Source organism: Salvia hispanica, chromosome 1 (genome assembly GCF_023119035.1).
Source record: "Salvia hispanica cultivar TCC Black 2014 chromosome 1, UniMelb_Shisp_WGS_1.0, whole genome shotgun sequence".
Lineage (NCBI taxonomy): Eukaryota > Viridiplantae > Streptophyta > Magnoliopsida > Lamiales > Lamiaceae > Salvia > Salvia hispanica.
The window spans coordinates 1,687,649-1,705,771 of record NC_062965.1 but is presented as its reverse complement, the minus strand read 5'-3'; the positions used below and the strand labels follow the sequence as shown (position 1 = coordinate 1,705,771).

At 34.1% G+C, this 18,123-nt stretch overlaps 4 protein-coding genes across 5 annotated transcripts; 3 read left to right on the top strand and 1 right to left on the bottom strand.

Annotated features, from left to right (window-relative positions):
* Positions 1-1,014: 1,014 nt before the first annotated feature.
* LOC125215699 (non-classical arabinogalactan protein 30) lies at positions 1,015-1,682 on the top strand. Its single transcript, XM_048117208.1, has one exon. The coding sequence runs from the start codon at positions 1,015-1,017 to the stop codon at positions 1,555-1,557; it is 543 nt and encodes a 180-aa protein (XP_047973165.1). The 3' UTR covers positions 1,558-1,682.
* LOC125215687 lies at positions 1,100-4,208 on the bottom strand. 2 transcript variants are annotated; one of them, XM_048117188.1, is made up of 6 exons: positions 4,072-4,208; positions 3,829-3,973; positions 3,479-3,636; positions 3,116-3,200; positions 1,813-3,030; positions 1,100-1,226 (listed from the first exon to the last, which is right to left on the bottom strand). In XM_048117188.1, exons 1-5 carry the CDS (start codon positions 4,176-4,178, stop codon positions 1,819-1,821), a joined length of 1,707 nt encoding a protein of 568 aa, XP_047973145.1. In that variant the 5' UTR covers positions 4,179-4,208; the 3' UTR covers positions 1,100-1,226; positions 1,813-1,818. The 2 variants fall into 2 exon arrangements, with proteins under 2 accessions (XP_047973145.1, XP_047973154.1); XM_048117197.1 differs by having other exon boundaries at positions 1,813-3,024.
* An 890-nt stretch (positions 4,209-5,098) lies between these two features.
* On the top strand, positions 5,099-8,317 carry LOC125201916 (SAM50-like protein gop-3). The gene is made up of 4 exons (XM_048100213.1): positions 5,099-5,689; positions 6,403-6,888; positions 7,176-7,688; positions 8,026-8,317. Exons 1-4 carry the CDS (start codon positions 5,213-5,215, stop codon positions 8,107-8,109), a joined length of 1,560 nt encoding a protein of 519 aa, XP_047956170.1. The 5' UTR covers positions 5,099-5,212; the 3' UTR covers positions 8,110-8,317.
* A 6,412-nt stretch (positions 8,318-14,729) lies between these two features.
* LOC125201975 (myb family transcription factor MPH1-like) lies at positions 14,730-16,461 on the top strand. The gene is made up of 5 exons (XM_048100284.1): positions 14,730-15,138; positions 15,228-15,304; positions 15,414-15,450; positions 15,542-15,641; positions 15,714-16,461. The coding sequence occupies exons 1-5, from the start codon at positions 14,862-14,864 to the stop codon at positions 16,135-16,137; spliced, it is 915 nt and encodes a 304-aa protein (XP_047956241.1). The 5' UTR covers positions 14,730-14,861; the 3' UTR covers positions 16,138-16,461.
* Positions 16,462-18,123: the final 1,662 nt, after the last annotated feature.

The following is an 18,123-nucleotide window of genomic DNA, read 5'->3' as shown; positions in this document are numbered from 1 at the left end:
CAATTTTAAAGTTCGCGAGAAAAATCTAACTTTTTGAAAGTTTCGTGATATTAGATGCCAATATCTCATTTTATAATAAAATAAAAATAAAATATGTTATTAGAACGTGAAATTCAGTGTAAAAAGTAAATGGAACATGTAATAGCAAAACATATTGTAACAGAGACATTTATTGTAAGACGAAATGAGAATTTAACTAGCTTGAAAATGTAAACCATTGATTTTCTCTATTGTTTATAGCTTCTGATTTCAATTATTGTTAGGTATATTCAATTGTTTGACTAATCTTAGGGGTGATTGTTAATTGAATCCTAAGTTCAACCACAAAATTGACAAAACAATCACACATTGAGGTTTAAAAGCTCTCAATTAATTATAAGTACCAACTTCAAATAATTATCTAAATCTAAGCTCTCAATGAGGTACAAATTTTCTACCAACAACAAGATTACATTAGATATAATTTGCAACAAGGCCTAAAATTTGGATAATATCTGTAATGAAAGTTCCTAGCAGAATGTTTTGATTACTCAATGTTATGATATCAAATACTCCCTCCGTCCCCGATTAAGAGTCACACTTGTATTTTTGCACTCGTTTTGTAAAAATGATAATAAATAGTTAAAGTAGAAAAATGGTAAATTAAGAGAGAGAATAATGTAAAGAAGACTCTTCTCTGCCTTATTCGCTCTTACTTTACCATTTTTTCACTTTAACTATTTATTATCATTTTTTCAAAACGAGTGCAGAAATGCAAGTGTGACTCTTAATCGGGGACGGAGGGTGTACCAAACAAAACGAAGTCAGATAAACTGAACACACATATTATATATGAAGGTGGCTATCACGTTGTCAATAATGCGAACCCCAAACCATCCAAATAAATCGTTTTAGTTGCTACCACGTTTGCTCAAATTCAAACCCCACAACCCAACTATAAATACCAGAAACAATCTCAGCATTTCACAGCACAAATTCTTAAGAACAGTCCTCCTACCTCGTATCGTCTCAACGATGGCAAGCCGTCGACTCCTCGCCCTGCTCCCTCTCCTCTTCCTCGCCCTGCTCCCCCTCTTGACGAACGCCTACGAGACGACCCCAAAGCCAGCAGCGAAGGTGACTGAAGTGGGGGTGGAAGGCCTCGTCTACTGCCAAAGCTGTGAGAACTACGGGTCGTGGCACCTGAACAGAGCTAAGCCTATTAAAGGGGCCATCATCAGCGTCATCTGCAAGGATCACAGAAACCGAATAAGCTACTACAAGGCGTTTAATACGGATAAAAATGGTTACTTCTATGCGGAGCTTAAGGGATTCAAGATGGGCCACTCTTTCTTGGATCATCCCCTGCATTCATGCAAAGTAAAACTGGTGTCTTCCCCTCTCAAAACCTGCAACCTTCTCACTAATGTCAATTATGGACTCAACGGCGCTCCACTTCGCTATGAAGACAAGAGGCTCGTTGGAAGTAACTACGAGGCAGTGGTATACGCTGCCGGTCCACTGGCCTTCCGCCCGAATAATTGTGTTCAAAAGGAGGAACCCGATGTTAATTATTAGATCCCCCAAGCCCTGATTAAGCTCAATTTCCATTTTTCCCTATGTTGTTTATCAATCATTGAAAACATTCTATATGTAAGCTAAATTATTGATGAAGTATAATAAGCAGCTTCTTGATTTTTGAATCATTTAACAACTTCCCCACACCTTTTTAAGGAGTATCGGAACACATGAGAGGAACTAAGTCACATGTATATGAAGTAAACTATAACAAATTATCAGAATGTGAGAAAGGGGACTTAAAATCTCACTTACCGGCTTTTAAAAATCCATTGGCATTGCAAACAATTTGTTGATTTCATCCATTGCCTCTTTGGTGCACACAGTTTGTTCAAACAAATCACTGTTGTTTCTTGTAGACGAACTTGGCAAGGAGCTCTCTTGTTGGATATCTTCTTCATCATCAGGAAGGATTAGAAACCCAGAATGATTGTTCATATCTTCTGGCATTTTGTTTCGGCTCTGATCACGGTTACATTTCGAAGCCATAGGTTTTCCAAAGAAACCGCTAGCAGGATTAGGCTTTGTATCTTCTGGTTCATCATCATCATCAGGAAGTATGAGAAACCCTCCACTATGGTCTTTCACTTCAGGTGATTCGACGTGTTTCCTTGGCCTTCTTTTCCTTGTAAATTCAATTGGCTTTCCAAACATGCTATTGATATCTTGCATAGCCTCCTTCAGATTAATGGTGGGGTCTACAAGGCCATGGTGCCAAGCATTCTCTACCTCCGGTTCATCAGAAATGGTTGAACCTACAAATCTATAAACTGCTGTATCCTCCCGGATTGGCCTCCTATAATTCGGGTCCTTTAATGCTGAAGGGTGATCATTTGGTCTAGCAAACACAGTAGCATGGCTAATAGATATGTCAACAGGATTAGTATCTCGAGCTGGTATACCTTTCCCATTTGCCATCTCTTTAACATCACCAGTTTCCTCGCCATCCACGTATATTTCAAATGATTCGCCCAGAGGCTGATTAGTGTCAGGTGGTGTGAGTTGGGGCAGCGATGGAACCTCTGGAGAGTTCTGCTTCGACTCTAAGCTTTCATCACTGTAAACACTAAATCCATTCTCAGCATTGTTACCAATACTAGACTTGTTTCTTCTTGACCTGCCTGAGATTGATGGTTCTAACGGCTCCCGGAACATGCTATTAATGGCATTCATGGCCTCTTTTGTATTAATTGTAGGTTCAACAAGACCATGATGGCGTGCATCTTCTGCGTTGGATTTCCCAACAATCGCAGTGTCTACAAACCTAACCACAACCGTGTCATCACTACAGAGCTTTTTGTTTTCATCTTGTCCCTCAACTCTGGAGTCACTTAGAACTACCTTTCTATAAAGTTCTTCATCAAGTCCTCCACTATTACTGGTATGATTTGATTCTTTCACGTGCAATTTCTCTTTGCAACTTCTAGCCTCATTGTGGTTCAATCTTCCCTTGCTTGTTTTCCCTCCCTGTAGCTGCACTATGAGCAGGCGTGGTTAAATATACGAACCTGAACAATGATGGAAAAGTAGCTACACAAAACGCGATGAACAGAAAAACCTGAACTCTCTTATTCTTTGCTCGCTCCAGCCGATGGAGAAATTGCTCGTATGACTTGTGCAACTCATCAGCAGGCTCTGCAAGGCTACAAACATAGATGATTTAAAACTTCAGCAAAGCAAAAAAAAAAACGCAAACCACACTTCTGCATCATTCATTATGTTTTAAAAGCAACACACAAATCCTGCTAAATCTAAGCTGGAATTTGAGATCATAAGCACAACCATCACATTGTTTTAAAACTCAATCAAAATTCCAAAAGCAAACTAAATCAACATGAATAAACGGTCTATTAGAGAGCTCAGAACAAGAGATTTCTCCATGAAAGTTGCTATAACACTACTAACTAAAAAAGCTTCTTACTTCTGCACTCCGAGATGATAAATCTTCTCAGCTGCATCAAACTTCTTCAGCTTCTCATAATAGAGAGCATACGCTTGGTAAAAAACCGACTTTTTCAGCCCAATCCGATTCGCCTCCATTGTTTTCAACACCGCTCTCGGTTCCTCCACAAAATCCATCTACACCACAAGACATACAAAAAATCATAAAAAAGCAAAAAATCCCCAAATCTAATCAATCTAAATCCAATCAATCACCACTATTAGCACTGAGGGTTTCCAAAACCCTAAATTAACCAATGAGCTCAAAGCTCCCCAAACACAAAATCACACTAAACATTAACCAGCAACATCAGATAAACAAATAGGTACCAATTGCAGCCAAACGCGGAGGTATCGCATATCGTTGGAGTAACGGCGGTCGTTCATGAAAGTCTCGGCGCATTTCTGGAGAAATCGAGGCAGTTTCTCTTTCAGGAGCTGAGGCGGCAGCACCTCCTTGAGCTTCTTTATCCCGCTGCTCAGATCAATTAACGTGAATCACAATCAAATTGATGCAAATGCAAGTACAGCAAATGGAGGAAATGTGGAGTGGTGATAAAGTGAGAATGTTACCGAAGCCATGGGAGCAGAGGATCCGCCCCATTGTAGGCTTTGATGTCGGAGATCAGCGACGGGAAGAGATTATCGGAAGGAAATTTTGCGCTGCTCGTCTCCGGCATCTTCTTGCTTGGTGGATTTGAATTGGCGCAATACAGATTTTGCAGAAATTTGGGGGTTTTTGAAGTATACAAATTTTGAATTCGTTCGAGCGGTTCAATTCTACCAATAGCATAATTTTAGTAATTTCATTAATTATTTTTGGAATATTAGCGTCTAATATCATTAAACTTTCAAAAATTTGGATTTTTCTCGGAAATTTTAAAATTGACAAATAATATCACAAACTTTACCACATTTGTTTTTTCCACGAATGAAAAAATTCCCACAAATAATATTATGATACGGATTTATTTTCATAATTTATCGACAACAATTTTGAGCGCTTCAAGTTTTTCAATCTTTGAACATAGTTTTTTCTTGAAGCAACACCCTCCAAAATTGTTTTTCAATCTATTTAAATAACTTGAATTTTTTCATTTGTGGGGAAAAAAACAAACACGAATATATTTCGTGATATTATTTACCAATTTTAAAGTTTGTGGGAAAAACTCAACTTTTTGAAAGTTTCACGATATTAGAGGTCAATATCTCATTATTTTATATATTTATCAATTTTATTCCTAATCTATGGTTGTATTAATATTATCTTTTTTTTTCGAATGATCACTGTATCTCAATCTTTATCATTTATAGTATTAAAATAACCAATCATTTTCATTATTTTTAAAAATTAAAATATTATTTTATTAATTAAAGAAAAATAATAGTACTAGGTTATTAATATTTTATCTCCATTCCATTAGTGAAACTTTGAAAATAAACAAATTACTATAAAAATTACGGTTGAAGAAATTGGAATAAAATTGATCATAATTTATTTCAACAATTAATAAGATTAAATTAACCAACAATTAATAGGCGAAAATAAATTAATCAAAAATTAAAGCTTTCTATTGATTCCGCTAACTACGACGTCGTTTCAGCCTTCATTTCCCTAGAACTAGAAATGCCGCCCCGCCGCCGCTAATCGCCGCCGCTCATTTCCCTTTCTCCACTCCACATTCCACTCCCTCGAGCCGCCGCCGCTCCTTCCATGGAAGCCCACCCCGAATCCGACCCGAAAACCCCCAATCCGGACTACGAAGAAATCGAAGACGATGAAGCCGACGAGGACGACTCGGAGCTGGAAGAAGACGACGACAAATCGATGTCTCCGGATGCCCGGATGCGGAGAGACCGCGCCGACATGGACTCCCTCTTCAGGCGCCTCTCGTCGGAGCGGGTACCCGTTCGGGTCCACGACATAGTCGTCAAGGGGAACAAGAAGACGAAGGACTCCGTGATCGAGGCGGAGGTGGAGCATCTGTTCAGGGACGCCAACACCTTCCAGCAGCTGCTGCGCGCCGCCGGCATCGCGAAATTGCAGCTGCAGCGTCTCGGGATCTTCGATTCGGTTAGCATTACGCTCGACGCCGGCCCGCCGGAGCTGCCCGGGACGGCGAATGTCGTCATTGATGTCTCCGAGGGGAGCTTGCTCTCTGGGGATTTCGGCGTTTATTCCAAGCCTGAGGTAGTTTTTTGTTGGATTGATGGTGTTAATTTTGAAATTATTTGATGTTTGGAATTGGGGATTTTGTTATGTGGTCACGAAATTTAGGAATTGGGATTTGGTGTTAGGGTTTATGATGTTATAATCTTATAGCATATAATGGTTAGCTATAAAATTGTGATGAATTGGCTAATAGCAAAGAAACCAGTGAATTTAAAAGGCAGAATGTGGATTTGATTGATAATTTCAGTAGTTATTTAGCATACAAATTAAAGAATAGTATTGTAAAGCAAATGGGAGATTGGATTCATAACTATTACTTTGGTTTGGGTGTTTTACGACTTCAAGATTAGTCATTTTTCCAAGTATGGTGGATTGAATTTTTGTGCAAAGGAATGCTTTTTACTTCTGCAGTTTTCTGGAATCTGGATGAGTTGATGTGCTTTTCGTTTCGGGAAGGGAGGATTAGGGAAATCCTATTGATTGTAGCTTTTTCTGGACCTCCGAAAAAAGCATGAAAAAACGGCTTGAAATCCTATTGTTGACTCATATTGATTTCGTGCTTGAGTTTTTAGTACTTCCTGTAGGATAAATCTTGATTTCGCGTGTGTTGGAATCAGTTTTTGTGACAATGGAGTGGTTTCGTCTTCGTTTGCTTCAGCAGTTGTATCGTTGTATGGATGAAATGATGGTTTTCTATCTTAATTTTTTGATATGCTAAAGTGCTTCCGTAGGCTAGATCGTGGTCTCTAGAAGCTGCAGCGAGACTGAAAAATCTGTTGGGGTATGGAGATTTGTGGGATGGTTCACTGGCTTACGGTTGGGGTCAGTCGTTGGAAGTCAGCTCAGGGGTGGCTTTGCCCAGATTCAAATCGATTCCTACTCCAGTATCTGGGAGGATATCTCTGCTTTCCCAGGATTGGTTGAAGTTCTCTTCCTACAAAGAACGAGCGCTTGGGCTCTCACTGAGTCTGTTGTCAACGGGGAACCATGACATATCTTACAATCTCTCTTGGCGGACTTTAACAGATCCATCTCAAATGTCTTCCTACACAGTGAGGAGGCAGCTCGGACATAATCTGGTGTCAGCGTTGAAGTATGCATTTAAAGTTGACTACAGAGATTCACCAATGAGGCCAACTAGAGGGCATGCTTTTGTTTCCACTACTCAAATTGGTGGCCTTTTTCCTGATTTACGGAGCTTGCGCTTTTTCCGTCAGGTTTTTGCTCCCCTTTTAAAGTATCACTTCTCATATAGTTGGAATAGTACTTCAGTTCTTACATACTTTTTAATCAATTGCAAATATGCCTCTAATAATGTTCCCGAGTTAAAATACTTATTTAAGTTTTACTAAAATCTATCCTATTATTCGTTCTGTCATTTCTGAATTGAACACATGTTGTCTTAGCTGTAGAGTTTGTGAGCAATTGTCGTATTTTGGAGGGTACTACGGTCACTGATGAGTTTAAGTTATATTTCATCTGACATTATCTCTTTGCTGAACAGGAGTTTGATCTTCGTTATGCTATCCCCCTTGGATTCTATCGGGCTGCATTGAACTTTGGGATATCCGGTGGCGTTTTGCTTCCATGGGGGAGGGGATCTTTGAGTAGTCCCACGTATCTGCCTGAGAGGTTCTTCATGGGAGGCAACACCTCACCAGTCTGCTCCTTGATAGGACCGACATCAATTTTAGGTTTCAAGTCGAGAGGATTGGGTCTCGCTGAACCTAGACGAGTTACCAGAGATAACCCAAATGATGGGAGCCCCGATGATTCTGGAATCGATAATGTTGGCGGAGATCTTGCTCTCACTGCCTTTGCAGACCTTTCGTTTGATCTACCTCTGAGCGTTCTTAGGAATGCCGGCATCCATGGCCACGTCTTTGCTTGCACTGGCAGCCTGAATAAATTGAGTGAGAATTCATACAAGGAATTTTCTGTTCAGAAATTTAAGGATTCTTTCCGAAGCTCTGTGGGAGCTGGACTTGTCGTGCCCACTCAGCTATTCCGCATGGAGGTAAACAGCTATTCTGCTTCTACGTTTCTCATTCATGAATTTCTCTTTTTTTTCCGATTTTCCTCTCCTGTGCTGATTTTGTTAAGGAATAAAGACATGCTTTGCTTGGTTCGATATTTTTGCATGAATCGTCATTCCATTTGCAATCACCATTCCCGTCCCCAAAGTTCTAGCTAGGGTTTTCATTATTCGGAGGATTTTCATTATAACGTTTTCCTATAATATCGGGGAAAAGAGCTCCCTCGTATCTAGTTAGAGCGATGGAGGAAAACAGAACTTAGTGTTACATAAAGATGAAAATCAGTGTTGATGTTCATTATCTCTCTTATCGAAACAGGTAAACTACTGCTATATCCTGAAGAAACAAGAGCACGACAAAGGAAAGACCGGTGTACAGTTTTGCTTCTCGTCTCCAAATTGATTTCGTGTTTTGGTAAGTGGCGGCGGCTCTGCAGATTTTGAATTTGAGTAAATTTGTCTTCTTCATGCCCAACAATAGACAGCTCTGAAACAGTTTCTTGATGCAGCTAAATTAGATTCAATTAGACCTTTTCTTGAGTCTTGACCATGGAAAAAACATTTAATTGTTGATTTAGAATAAGATGAAGCTGCATTACTTTTTTTGATCATTCAAGGAATCTTGAATTTCTCTTTGCTTTTATTGTTGAATCGTTTAAGATTTTAAGAATATGGAGTAATTGATTTTGTATTTTACTTCCATCTTTGTTTTCATGAAAATATGAATGCTACTCACATTTCTTTTCTTTACCAACATACTGTTGTACATTCAGATCTTGTAGTTAATTGATTAGTAGTAATTTTTTTTGGGATGTCTCAAGGTAAATGAGCTATTTCCACTTTTAATAAAAAAATTAACACAATACTCTTATTTATTATTTTTAAATGATCTACTTTATTTTCTCTCTTATTATATTATGTCTCCACTTAAGTTCGTAATATTTTTTTAAAAATCTTGTGTCGAACTATATTATGTCTCCACTTAAATTGGTAAATTCTATTTTCTTAAATCTTTTGTTGATCAGAATTGTCTTAATTAATTTGAGATGTAGAGAGTACTAAAATTAAGCAGTAATTGTATTTTTGGCTTTTCCCCTAATATAAATTAGCTCAAATAATTTTTTGGGGGCGAATTGGGAATAAAATATAGAGTACCAAATACCAATTCCCAAATGAAAGTAGATCATATCCAAATCAATAATCGATTAACTATACAACATATTTCAATAAAATTAAAATACGACAAACAAGTCAGTGAGATTGGACTAGTGATTTCATATAAGAGAATAAATGAAAAATATATTTTTTAAATAAGCACACAAAAAAAGAAAAAAAAATGATTCATGAGAGAGAAAACATTATAATGACCTAACCATGGCCCATATTGGAATCTCTTGTTTGCTTAAAGAGGGATGCATGGAATGCAATAATTTATCAAATATTTTCCAAGTGGAAGTCCAATTGTTTATGCCAATTTTTTAGGTCCAACTATTACTTGGTCTTAATACCAAATCTATGAATATCTTTGTTGAAAGGGTAGTCTTGGAATGGTCAATTTCTTGTATCGACCATCGATTTGTAATAAATAAAAAGTACTATCGAACTACATTTTCACAATTAATCAAATATACATATTGTTGTAAGTAAAGATAAGATAAAATTGTTTAGAATTTCCAAAAAATTTGGTCACACATGAATTCCGTGATTCCCTCGTGTACATGTCATGCAATTCATGAGCACAAAAGTAGTATTTTGATTGATAATTTTAAATAACAAAATGAGCTTAAAATGATATTGTGTATATTATAATCCATTGTGATAAGTTCGAGCAAGACAACTCAATGAAACATTTCACATCTTCCATGTATATTAGTCAATTTTAAAATCAAAATAAAAATTGAACTCGAATTATTCAATTTTGCGTAACATCCTCAATTAATTCATTTCACTATTTTAGTTTCAATTTTAATATCAAGAAACTATAATAAAAATAATTCGAAGAATTGGATCATCAAACAAGCTCTATATTAATGTTCTTCCTAGCAAAGGATGCATGTGAATAATTGATAAATTTGTATTGAATAATATATGCACACTAGTTATTCGTATCCCTAAATGAATGTATAATTTTATCCTCGAACTACGTACATACCTTAAATTAATACAGTACTACATTAATTCAAATGCTATAGAGAGAGATTTAAGCAAATTAAATCTAATAGACAAGAAATAATAATAATAATAATAATAATAATAACAATTTAATAATAATAATAATAATAATAACAATAATAATAATAATAAAATATTAGAGATGTGGGATAGGATATATAGGATGGTGAGATGTCACTCACGTGGGACAAAGAGACATGTGACAAAGAGACGAAAAATACCTTTGTATTACAATTATTGAGTGAAAGACAAATAATTATTATTCTTCTTCCAAACCTTCATACGTATACATGGGATTAGGTTTCAACAAATAATATTTTTGTTACTTAATTGTACGCAATGTATTATGCATGCAAGTATAATTAGGTCTCATGCACTTTGATCCAAACCCTCCATTTTCAACAAACCCCATTTCTAATCAACGATCCATAATCTTGATTAGTGACCTTAAGCATATTTTTTGTCACAAGACGTAACACTTAGAATTAGTGGGGAATATTACAATTTATTTCTTAATTATGGTGGTTGCGACTATATTCTTACCGAAATGGGTTGGGAATTCAAGCAAACTATAAACATTAATGTCAAAACGGTAACTATTTAAATTGCTAACTCTGTTATATTGCTAACTATTTAGGGTGCGTTATATTGCTAACTATTTAAATTGCTAACTCTGTTAATTCATTAATGTCAAAACGGTAACATTAAAAATGTCAACACATAATATCAACACAATATATTGAAGTTCAACAAAATTTAGTGTTACATTTTAATGTCATCGTGTTAAATTTTTAATATATTGCATTGATGAGTTAGCAGAATTAGCAACTTCAATAGTTAGAATTGACCACTCCCCATCAAAAGTATATATGAGTCGATAATTTATGTTAACTCTCTTATTATTAGAATAAAAATAGCATTTAAATAAAATTTAAAGATTGCAACATTTTCCATTGGAAAAGAAAATACATGTGTTGTTGGGGGTGGACTTTACAGCTTATGTGCTTCCAAATGAATCCTGCTCAAACCATCCTTTTCATTTCTTTCTTTTCTTTTGTTTTTCGTGGGATGGATACCTTACATGAACATTACACATAAATGGAGTAAATTATATATACGAGCACCATACATAAATTATGTGAGCATCATTTATATGTGAGCATTGATCTCATTTAATCTATATTAATATTATTTATTTTGTTATACTCCCTCCATTCCTAAAAATGTATGAACCATTTCATTTTTAATTCGTCCCTTAAGAGTATGAACTTTCTGATTTTGGAAACTCATTTCTCTCTAATGAGGTGAGGCTCATTCTCTACTAACAATACTTAAAAAAAAAAAAAAAAATTCTTTCTATCTGTCTCTTAACTTTTCAATTATGCATTAAAACTCATGTTGAACCAAATATTCGTACTCTTTGGGGATGGAGGGAGTATATGTTTATTTTTATTCTAAAATACTTAAAAAATTTACTAATGCCATTAATTCTACGAATGAATAAAAATCACAGCCCGATATGTTCATTTTTCCTATAATTTTAAATAAATGAATAAAAAAAAATTGAACTTTAATTTTTTATAATTTATAAAATTAATGAGGTTAATAACCATTTTTAAGGAATTAGAAACAAATTAATTGTAAAACAAAACAAATAAAGCTAAACGTGATTTAAACACTAGCAGTGCTTACGGATGATGATCGGTAGCGTAACAATTATATGTGTATATATAATTAGTATAATATTCTTGGATGTTTAATATTAAAGAGACAACTCACAAGCACCACTACCACCTAATTATTCTTATTTTTCTTGTCATATGAGACAAATTATTAGGTGCAATTATATTTTTTTCTATTAGAAATAAATCTGAAGCATTTTTTCCGAATAATCTTGATCTTATTATTTATGGACTTCAAGTTCCTACTACTTAAACTTTATATAATCCGGCTATGATGACTCACTTAGCTTCCTATATAGTATAATTATTTCATTGTCTATCAACATATCGATTTCGTGAATTCCGTTTTTGTAGTGAAGGAAAATAAGCTCCAATCTGTCTCAATATATTCATGACCATGTCACATTATAAACTTCATTATAAAATCAATTCTTAGTTCAAAATTTATCTCTCATATTTGAATATTTAAAATAATTATATATCTAATTATGAAATAATCAATTGCAATAACTAACTATTACTTGAAAAAAATTTAATATTAAAAATGAAGTATGAAGAAACAAATGATAGTGAGATACGACCGATAGAGCACCAAAACGTAGAATACATAGAATTTTCAGTTCGAGATTTCGCCTAAACAAGTATATTTAATTTGTAAAACAATATACTATAAAGATAAAATTATATACTCGTACGAGATAAAACACCACTTTACATCATACACACGCGATCTTGGGCGGCCGCATAGTGTTGAAATGGACATGCAAAAAATTTCCCTCAATGTCACAAGTGAAAAGGGCCAATTAAGTTATTGAGTTGGCTTTTTAGAGTTGAGAATTGAGGGCAAGATGCTTGTGATCAATAATGAGAAAAAGATAGTCTTTTGTTTAGAATTAGTTGAAAATAAACTACTTTTATGCTGCCCTTCACAGTCCAATAAATACACACGAGCGTAGAATATTGAGCTCTAATTTCCTGCCACAAAAGATAGGCCACATGAATCTCATCAATGCTACAACATTGACAGCATATATGTTTTTGGTCGATTTATTGCTATTTTTCTTAAAAAAAGAAATTGAAGATAATTATTAACTTCGATCTGTAAAACATTGTAGTGGCGAAATCAGACATTTCAATGATGAAAGATTCAAGAAGGCATTTCACAACTTTTATTAATTAATATGATTTCATTTGAAATTTAAACAAAAATTAATCTCAAACTTATATGAATTTAACAAATCTATAAAAAAAAAAATCCTATTTATAGCTTCTTTATAGAACAAATTCCTTATTTTCAAAAAAAAAATTAGATTTTAATTTTATGGGTATAAAATTACTAAAATATCACTAGAAATTCTTAAAATTATTGGGGACAACACACTGTGTAGCTGAGTATGTATATCATTAATTAATAGTAGTACTTAACATATGTACATAAAGAATATTGTACTATATGTACCCATATTAAGAGTGCACATATTCTTAGAAAGTCTGATATATTTTTATGTTTAAGAATAGTTATATCTGAAATTTCTTAATATAATATTAAACATATATATTTATTCACTGAGATGTAAATAACTATATTATCATTCAATTCTTGTGATTAAAATGGGAAACAAGATAATCTTTAAACAAAAACTTGTAAGAAATAATATCTTGCATAAGGAGACATGAAATAGTTGACTTAGCTGACAGCATTAGCTAGATGCCCGCCCACAAAATCACAGCAACATATGGCCCTTTCAAATAAAACAAAAAGACAACAATAGAAAATTAATTAATTAATCCTGTATTTCACTTACAACATGCTTAATTTTTGCATCATACCATTCTATAATTAAATACCCAATTACTTAACCAGAAGCATCTAATTGAAGCAAGGAAGCAACCCTAATTTTTTTGTACAAACATTCCATAAGAATTTTTATTAAAAAAGAAAGAAAAAGGGTATTAATCAAATAATTAGGTAAGATTCAAGTTGCAGCCAATGGCGGATCCGTGTGAGGTCGGGGTTGACCAACCCTGTGTCCGATCCACGAGTTTCGTTTTATGCTTTCACCAATGGTTGTAGGATTTCTTGTTTATATGTAGAATCCAAAATCCAGATTTCTTTATTACTTGTTGACAACAAGCACTGCTATAAGTCTAGCTCAAGACAGTTTACTTGATTCTTGTCTGAACAAGTTTTGTCTGATTTATATAAATATATAAATTAATTAATTTAATAATTTCAGTCCTCATCCTCTCTGTTACTCCTACTCATATATGTGCATGGACCCATTTTGCACATGCATAAAAATTAATTAATTTGGCCCTAATATCGAATTCTCAAATTAGTATGCACGCACTCAACTATATAACTAATGCATAACTTTTCATAATATTATTTAATCATATATGCTAGTAGCATCTTAGAAAATACAAAATGATTATTATACTGATGTATGAGTAAATGATTTACAATTTACATGCAATAAATGGTTAATTACATAATTTGAAAATATGATGCGTGAAACCTTATAAAATTGGATTAGATTAACAATGGATTTTGACAGCCAAATTAATTAACATACAAGAATATACACAAGTAGTGTGCTGATATTGCTGAGTAGTTTCGGTAGGGTGATCCAAATTTTGACTTAACGGTCGTCTACATTCTCAATCAACGATTATATTCGAGTCAATTTATACAAATTCCTACTCCTTTATTTAACCATAAAATTTATTTTTCATTTAGTACTATATCCTACATGAACCATCTCATGTATGATTATGTATTTTCACTTTAAGAAGAGTTCTGAAATTAACCATCGTAAAAATATATTGTTCCAAATGCAAATCCCTTAAATATTGTGAGAACGGAGAACCATTTTCAGTCTTTAACTCGTTAAGATTTATGTTACTTAGGTTCGAATCTCACAAATAGAAAAAATATAAATTTTTTAACACAATAATTTCACTGCGAATACAATGACTTTATACGTTTAATTAATGCAGTGTTATCACGTTCGCACGAAAAAAAATAGTTTTGACGGCAACATGATCATCAACGCCTAGGTGGTTGACAGAGACACATAAATGACAACATGCATCTAAAAAAAGTAAAACTAGAGAAGGAGAAGAAGAGAGAGAGGAAGGAATTCTTCTTTATATTCCCCAACAAAGATTTTTCATTCCCAATTCTAACAACTTCCCCTACTCCTCCATCTACCCTCACATAAACAAAAAAAAACTCCCAAAACAAGAAAGATCTCAATTGAATTGAGATAAAAATCAAATCTTGATCATCTATCTCAACATGAAAAGCTCAGAGATTGAAGACATGGAGGGCTCAAAGAGCCAGAATCAGATTGATGATCAAGAAAACGAGAGAGACGAAGACGAGGACGGAAGCAACAGCAAGGTGATGAATGGAAACAGCTCAAGCAACAGCACAGTTGAAGAGAACAATGGGAAGAAGGCTAGCTCTGGATCTGTGAGGCAGTATGTCCGATCGAAGACTCCACGTCTCCGGTGGACCCCGGACCTCCACCTCTGCTTCGCCCACGCGGTGGAGAGGCTTGGTGGAGAAGAAAGTGAGCCCTCTAAGTCCATAAATTTATTATTTTTCTTCAATTTTTGAAAGAAAAAAAGTGTAACTTTTTTTTTTTATCAATTTTTGCAGAAGCGACGCCGAAATTGGTGCTGCAGTTAATGAATGTTAAAGGGCTAAGCATTGCTCATGTCAAGAGCCACCTTCAGGTATAAAATCATGTGAATAATTTTTGAAGAAAGATGTCTTTTTTAAAAAAAATTACTATTTTTTTTTGAAGATTTTCAATTTAATTAACTAAGTTTTTTGATGATTTAGATGTATAGGAGCAAGAAGATTGATGATCCCTATGAAGGTATTTAATTTTAACCAACATATGTAGTGTTTTTTTAGAAATTAGGGTTTGTGTTGATATAAATTTCCTAACTGATTTGATGAAATTGCAGTGATTTCACAGCAAAGATCTCTAATTGATGCTGGAGATAGACATATCTATAACCTCAGCCAGCTTCCAATGCTTCAAACCTTCAATAATCAGAGCTTGAGGTATGTAAGAATTAAAAAAAAAAACTAAATTAATTCAGTAATTTCCAAACCCTAATTCCAGCAATTTTGCAGATATAGAGATGTCATCCCGGGCAGTCCGGGCAACCCGGGCAGCTCAATAACCACTAGCTGGGCAGCCCCACACATGGCCAGAAATGGACTATATGAGCCATCACCAAATCCATACTTATCAAGAAATTCATGGAAATTTCTTGATCAAAAACACTTGATGATCAATCAAAGATTCTGGCAAACTCATCAAACTCCAACAACAAATTTCCACCACGAAAGAGGGCTCGAACAAGCCACATCGAAACGAAAGCACCTCGATCTCGACCTCACTCTCTCCCTAAAGACGAATGTGAAGAAGGCGAAGGCAACGGATGACCATGAGGAGGTCGACAGCAGCTTGTCGCTCTCGCTGTTTTCGCCCTCGAAGGAGGTGATTGCGAGGAAGGATCGGGATGAGGTGGCTTGTTTAGATCTGAGTTTGTGAATGGGACAATTTTCTGAGTGAGATTTTTTTTCAAGAAGTTTGTTTGTTTCTTGATTCTTGAATTGTATGCAGAGATTGAAAAAAATAAGTATTTTAGTGTACAGATTAATTGTTCTCATCTGAATTGGACAGGTAAAATTAATCAAGAAAGTGTGTGAATCTTTGTGTTGGGGGATGTGAGGGTATTAAAGAATTTGAGCAATGTGCAGATCTTTGTCTCCGGAATTTAGGATTTTTGTTTTGTTATAAGTAAAATATTAAGGTAAGGTAATTGTAATTGTTACTTATATATATATAGGTTGATAACACCCTCTTATATTGTAATCAAGACTAAATCTGGATCATATGATACAATAATTACAATTACAATATGAAAATTTATAAAAATTATCTTTGATTTGAGATGCGTGTGTAAAAATGATTTAAATAAAAAGATTTATAATTATTTAAAGTTTTGAGATATTTTGTAAAAGAGAAACAATTGAAATTTTAAGCACAAAATGAAATCGATTTCAGCATAATAATGAAACATACTTTAGCATAACCCAAATTCCATAGATGTCTGCCTAAAGTTCACATCAAGAACCGATATTCAGTCTCAATTATGATATAAGAAGTGGCTTTTGAACAACAACGAATCAAAATTATGGAATTTATTGTCATGTTCCCAAGTTATACTAATATGTATGTATGTTATGCTGTTCTTGAGAATTATTGGTATTTCAAAATTTATAACTAAGCACTTTTTGGAAGTTTCGAAAATTAAGTAATTAATTGTTTATTTTGGACGAATAATGATTAATACGGCATGCAATGCATTTTGGTTGGAATTTGGAGATGGAAGATAATTTTGCATGTGAAAAACTAATTTGTTTCAAATTAATACGGAGTAATAATTTTTAGATATTCTCTCTGTTCCATATTAAGAGGCCTATTTTTCCATTTCCGCTCGTCCCCTATTATGAGTACTATTTCACTTTTTACCATATATGGTAAATAAGTTTCACATTCCACCAACTTATTTCACTCAAATTTTAGTATAAAACTAATACTATATATAAGTGAGACTCATTTCACTCGCTTATTCAATCTAATTTTCTTTACATTCCTTAAAACATATGTGCCGAAACTAAATATGACTCTTATTATGCATGTTGATCTTTTTTTCAGGTTATTTATTTATTTTTTATTTTTATTTTGAAAATATAAATAAAATATCTCAACCATTTTTAATTTAAACTTATTAAGACTACATCTTAATGAGTTTATTTTTACCACCCCGTCAACAAAAATTACATATTTTTTGCGTTTTGGACGATCAATAAAAATTAGACTTTAAATATTTTTGTAAAAAAATATAATGAGGTGAGCTCCACTTTTCATTAAAAAAACTTTAACCATTTTTTATATATGCTGTATCTCATGCTTTACCATCTTTACATTCAAATTTGTGCCGCCCGTTACCCTATAGTAGCTATAAGCACATATACATCCCATACCAAATATCTACTCAAAGTACAATATACTCCCTCCGTCCCACATTTATAGTCACATTTAGTTAGGGCACGGGTTTTAAAGAATTGGTGGAGTGTGTAATTAATGAAGTGAGATGGTGCAGTGTGTAATAAATAAAGTGAGATGGAAGAGTGAGATGGTGGAATGTATAATAAATGAAGTGAGATGTAGAAGTGTGTAATAAATTAAGTGAGTTAGTTGAAGGTGGGTCCCTTGTTGACTTTTTGGTTTTTTATTTTTGTTTTGGTTTATTTTTGTGTTGATAATGACATTTGGGTGTAATTTTAGTGAATAATGGGGTAAAATTTTATGTCCAAATATGGAAAATTCTAAATGTGACTATAAATGTGGGACGGACTTTTATGGCAAAATATGACTATAAAACTGGGACGGAGGGAGTATATTACAAAGAAGGGTCTTTTACGAACACCATTTTCGTTGGAAATAATCAAATACATTAGTGACTGTGTT

Excerpts from the sequence above, each read along its gene's own strand:
- LOC125215699 (XM_048117208.1), top strand. The coding sequence starts at position 1,015 with ATGGCAAGCCGTCGACTCCTCGCCCTGCTCCCTCTCCTCTTCCTCGCC.
- LOC125215687 (XM_048117188.1), bottom strand. The coding sequence starts at position 4,178 with ATGCCGGAGACGAGCAGCGCAAAATTTCCTTCCGATAATCTCTTCCCG. Across the intron at positions 3,637-3,828 it reads TCCGCGTTTGGCTGCAATTG|ATGGATTTTGTGGAGGAACC; the intron begins GTACCTATTTGT and ends CTTGTGGTGTAG. Across the intron at positions 3,201-3,478 it reads TATCATCTCGGAGTGCAGAA|CCTTGCAGAGCCTGCTGATG; the intron begins GTAAGAAGCTTT and ends CTATGTTTGTAG.
- LOC125201916 (XM_048100213.1), top strand. The coding sequence starts at position 5,213 with ATGGAAGCCCACCCCGAATCCGACCCGAAAACCCCCAATCCGGACTAC. Across the intron at positions 5,690-6,402 it reads GCGTTTATTCCAAGCCTGAG|GCTAGATCGTGGTCTCTAGA; the intron begins GTAGTTTTTTGT and ends GTGCTTCCGTAG. Across the intron at positions 6,889-7,175 it reads GCTTGCGCTTTTTCCGTCAG|GAGTTTGATCTTCGTTATGC; the intron begins GTTTTTGCTCCC and ends TTTGCTGAACAG.
- LOC125201975 (XM_048100284.1), top strand. The coding sequence starts at position 14,862 with ATGAAAAGCTCAGAGATTGAAGACATGGAGGGCTCAAAGAGCCAGAAT. Across the intron at positions 15,305-15,413 it reads ATGTCAAGAGCCACCTTCAG|ATGTATAGGAGCAAGAAGAT; the intron begins GTATAAAATCAT and ends TTGATGATTTAG. Across the intron at positions 15,451-15,541 it reads GATTGATGATCCCTATGAAG|TGATTTCACAGCAAAGATCT; the intron begins GTATTTAATTTT and ends ATGAAATTGCAG.